This window comes from Anneissia japonica, unplaced genomic scaffold, assembly GCF_011630105.1.
Source record: "Anneissia japonica isolate Jap-2015-1 unplaced genomic scaffold, ASM1163010v1 scaffold287962_len325480_cov183, whole genome shotgun sequence".
NCBI lineage: Eukaryota > Metazoa > Echinodermata > Crinoidea > Comatulida > Comatulidae > Anneissia > Anneissia japonica.
Window position 1 is genome coordinate 22,379 of NW_022732702.1, and position 5,102 is coordinate 27,480.

A 5,102-nucleotide genomic window follows, 5' to 3' on the forward strand; every position below is an offset into this window, starting at 1 on the left:
GATCAATTTACAAGGATTCAATTTACAAGTATTCACGGGCCACAAACAAATAATTAAAAATAGGCTCATTACATGGAATATTGTATTAAACGTGTATATTTATGTAAAGCGTATTAAACAGCATTCTAAAAATGCGCTATATAAATTCATATTATTATTAAAGAATTTTATAAACAGTAGCTGTTTTATAAAAGATTGATGGAGAACGTTTACCTCCATGGTAAGCAATTAGCCCTCGTGGTCAATATACAAGGATTCAATTTACAAGGGTACTGTCTCAAATAGCAAGAAAACGTAAAAACGAAAGAAAACGAAAGGAAGAAAAAGAAATTATTGATAACCCAAAATGCCTCTCAGGCTATTTCCAGGCATCTAGAAAACAAAAATTTCCCTGGGGGAATGGACCCAATAAGGTAGTGTTGTCTCTCAATCAGAGGCCCACTTGCGGACTCTCTGGATCCACCCCTGATTTTTAATGGAACTGGGTAAGTGGCTAATACTTAATGAGTTGATCACTTAATACAAATGCATTAGGTTTACTGATATGGTATCACTAGTTCAACAAGCATTCAAACAATTTTCTAGGAAGCAAACAGTGGCTATATTGGTCATACAATTCCTCGTTCTTTACTGCCCACAAACATAAATCAATTAGCAATAAAATATTGTAATGAGACGAAAACATTTACTGTATTAGCCAATAAAGTAATCTATGAAACATATATACAGTACCGTATTTATTGGATTAAACGTCCTGATTTGAATAAAAGACACATCCAGAGCCTCATTTGGAACAAATGCCTCCCTCAAATAAACGCCTCCCCCCAGAGCCTCATTTGGAATAAACGCCTAAGGTCGTTTATTTTTTCCCCGCATTAACAGCCCCTAAATGACGGAAAACACAACTAATGAAGCAACATCATTTTCAACACACTCTAATAACAAATAGATACTGAAATAATAACAGTACCGAATAAAGGAACAGCGAAATAATATGATGTATTTTTATCCTACACTATAAATGACATAGTTTAGCAGAGCAGTAATTCTTTTAAAATGTTTAGAGATAGTTAAACTTAATTAATATCACTTGACAATAGAGCTTCCAAGTTGCACTATTTGCATGCTGTGGTTTTCTGTTTGAACGAGAATTGACTGAGCACTAAAGCCAAACAAGATCATCTTTATATCGCATATTCTCACGTATTAAGTCGAGGCTTAAATTAGCAAATTATGATCAAAAAATAGGAAGTTGTCTTAAATGGGCAACACATACATATCTGTTACTCTTAAATCATGTTCGTAATATGTGCGGATCGTCTATTACGATTTAAAGAAGATTGGAAGATTACCACTACAATTGCCTCCATTTTTAGCTAGCTAGATGCAGTATCAAAGCCATATAGAGCAGCAAAAAGTAGCAATACCAACGATGATATAGGGGGGTCATCTTATACATCCGACATACAAAAATCATAAAAAAATTTTCTAAATTTACTGGGGGAGGGGGGGACTTCTTGTATGTGGATCACCTTACAGGGGTATATGCGACTACTGTATATGGTAGTTGTAAATGATAGGCCTGAGTCTAAAAAACCAGATGTATTTTCACTACATAACAAGAATTCTAGATATCGATGCTTTAACAGAAAAAAACAAAAGTCATAAGAATAAAATGAAATATACAACACATACTTGATGTAAAAGGCATGCCAAGAAAGTCTCTCTTGAGATATTACAATATCTCATACAAAACCCATGTCATAACACTTATTTTAAAATGCAATACACTGGATATGTATGTACAACAGGTGACAAGTAGTATTATTTTCAAGTAAAATGATGTTGATCACATAATTCAATTTCACCAATTGCATCTATTTCCACCAAGGCATTAATGAAGATTGCTATTGGCCCTAAACTTAGTCAATTGAATGTAGGTATACAATTCATTTATTTATTCATTTATTTATTAAAAAATCTTATAGGGCCAAGGTTTTCCTCTTCTTAAAGCTACTTTGATTGGTCCTGGATTGCTGAGCCGGGGCAGGCTTTTTTTCTTCATAACAAAGTTGGTACTGATCACAAGTCCTCAGACAGGAAGGCCGTTCTTTGTACTCTCAAGTTGGAGGGGGTGGTGGTGGCACATTCATCAGAAAAGACAACATATCCATGGCGTGGTTATTAGTATCACTACCAAATCTTGGCTGTCCAGAGTAACTATATGGTGTCTGAGAATTCCACATTGATGGTGGTGGCTTAGATGTGTCTATATACGGTGGCACGGTGGGAGGACAATGCTGGAAAGAAGCTGGGGGTGCAGGAGCTGCGGGTGGTGGGAATGGCACGTTAGGTGGGATAATCTGTCCATAAGGTGGTGGTGGCACGTTGATTGGTAATGCGGGATGCTGATGATATGGAGATGTCTGCCGATACTGAGAGTATTGCTGATACGATGACATATGGTGAGGCTGGTGTGGTTGGTAGTTCTGATGCTGTGGCCAGGATCCCCTTGCAGAGCTTTGTGACGGTTGTTCTGGATGAGGATTCCTGCCTAGGTCTCCCCAATTCCTGGCATTTTTGTTATTTGCCGCTGCATCCTGACGGAATCTTCGCATACCTATAAATATTTTTAAAATATGATGATGATCAATCAATCAATCAATCAATCAATCAAAGCAACATTTATTTTCTTCAAATTGAAATACAGAACAATGTAGAGCAAGGTATTAAAGATATTGAAAAAAGGCATAACCAAAAAACAAAAGCTTGTGGTAGGCATGCCTAGACCAGATGACCAAAAAACCACAAAAAACAAAAAATGATTAAAAAAATTAAAAATAAATAAATACCTAAATAAATAAACAAACATATGAGTAAATAAAAGCATTTTAAAAAGTAATAAAAGGATACAAACGTCTTCTGACACTAGTACGAGTTAAACAAGATGTCTCAGAATAAAATTTAAATCAAGTAGGTAGATATAAAATATGTTTTCAGTTTAACTGAAAAGCTTTTCTTGGAGACTGATTGTTTTACATATAACGATGATGATGATGATGATGATGATGATGATGATGATGAAGATACTCTAGACGAGTAAGGGGGTATATTTGGCCCCTGCTGTGGACAGAGGAGAATAGCTGTACCGGTTTACTGGGTAGCTCAGACACGAAGAGACCCTTAGGGAAGAAGCAAGTTACTGTAACAGGTAGTCCACATCTCGAGTGAATTGTATTAATCTAAGTACATACATAACTGTTATTAAGCTTTATACTGAGTGTCAAAGCACTTACCATAATAATACGCACATCATGCCCACAAGGTCTTATACATTAATTCCCTGTCATTGGATCAAACAGCTATGGAAAATATACTCAGTTCCCTGGGGGTCAATTCCATATTACTGTTGCTAGTAATCAGCTGTCATTTGAGCCAACCATGTATCTTCTTAATACTCCCAGTAGAAAAGGCAACCAACTGTAGGTAAAGTACCTTGTCCCTTTACGTAAAGTGCTTTTCCACTGTATGTAAGGTGCCTTGCCCCTGTGAGTAAAGTCCCTTGCCCCTAAGGTGCATTGCCCCTGTAGGCAAAGTGCCTTGCCCCTGTAGGTAAAGTCCCTTGTCCTTGTAGCTAAGGTGCCTTTTCCCTGTAGGTACAGTCTCTTGCCCCTGTAACTAAGATGCCTTGCCCCTGTAGGTAAAGTGCCTTGCCCCTGTAGGTAAAGTCACTAAGTCACTAAGCGCAAGCTCGGTAGTCTAGTGGTTATGATACCCAGGCAAGATATCTGGAGCTTGTTAGTTTGATTCCCACACGAATCACTTTAAAAATTGTTTTTGCAAGTATTTGGGAACGTACTGAGTATTCAGTATAACAGGTATGGTAGGGCAAAAACATTGATACTTCTACAATAGTTAAATTAAACGCTTACTAAGAATGATCAAAAAGGCTAATTAACTTCTAATAAGACACAAATCGCACTAATTCAGTTCTGCTTATTCAAGACACATAAATGAATCATGGATGTTGTACTAATACTCAACAATATAATAATAATAAACATTTATACGTGCTTGATTCAACAACTTATTAATATATTTTAACATGCTGCATATACCGTAGCTTACCATTTCCAGTGGAATGTTTTTTTTCCTCGCCAATTGTCAACTTCTGTCCAGTTCTGAATGAAAGAAATTAGTATAGAGCCATGTCATTATTGAGTTAACAAATAACATAAAATAAAAGGCATTGTACCTGATAATAAGTAAAAATTAGATTCAAGATTTTATTTTCTAATCTGGAAAGGGCTAATAAATCAACATTAAAGAAAAAAATACAGATACTGTAGGCAATAGTGTTTTTGCATATAAATATTTTTTTTTTAACTTTAATATTTGTCCAAAAATGTTTTCACGCAATAGGGCACAACTACATGACCAATACTACATGTATGCAGACATTCATAACCAGCAGGTATTTAGAAATTCAAGTTTGCTTGTTTACACACTTTTCGACGAATTTGATGATGTCAGCATCGCAGACATACCAACGCACATGCATGAAAGATTTCAAGCATTAAATCTAACCTTCATATAATAATTTTCCTATAGTGTACTACGCACAGCTCTACTAATTGCTTACTAGGTAACAACAGAGAGCTTTCGATTGCATGGCAACTGTAGGACCTAAAACGTAATGACGTCATTGGAAAGTCATTGTCACATGCGAGAACGTTAAGTTCTTGTTGTCACCTGAATTCTAGAACACAGTTTGGTCCGAATCGCCTTTGTGCAGAAAACACACTGTAGAACGGTCACGGATGAGTGAATCTGCAAACCAAAAGTTCTCTAATACCTCTCCTTTGAGAAGATGTATCCCTATAAGTTATGTGGTAATGTTTGGTCTTACAAGTTGAGGTGTCTTCTTCTTTGAGGTAATTTTAACTGACTTTTAAAAATCTGTTTTCCTCTCATGAGGTAATATTAACACACAGTGGCATATCTAGAAGTCCTGAAATGGAGGTGATGATGGAGGGAGCGAAGTTGGAGTCGAGGGAGGCTCAATGATCAGGGGGGGGGGGATGACTGGGGGGGGGGGGGCG

At 36.6% G+C, this 5,102-nt stretch overlaps 1 protein-coding gene across 1 annotated transcript in view; it reads right to left on the reverse strand.

The window, feature by feature from the left end:
• Window positions 1-600: 600 nt before the first annotated feature.
• LOC117115764 (H/ACA ribonucleoprotein complex non-core subunit NAF1-like) overlaps window positions 601-5,102 on the reverse strand; it is a 22,404-nt gene continuing 17,902 nt past the window's right edge. Inside the window, exons 9-10 of the mRNA XM_033259694.1 lie at window positions 4,129-4,181; window positions 601-2,620 (exon numbers count right to left, since the gene is read on the reverse strand). Coding sequence (XP_033115585.1) covers window positions 2,121-2,620; window positions 4,129-4,181 — 553 coding nt within the window. The 3' untranslated portion in view covers window positions 601-2,120. The remainder of the gene's footprint in view (window positions 2,621-4,128; window positions 4,182-5,102) is intronic.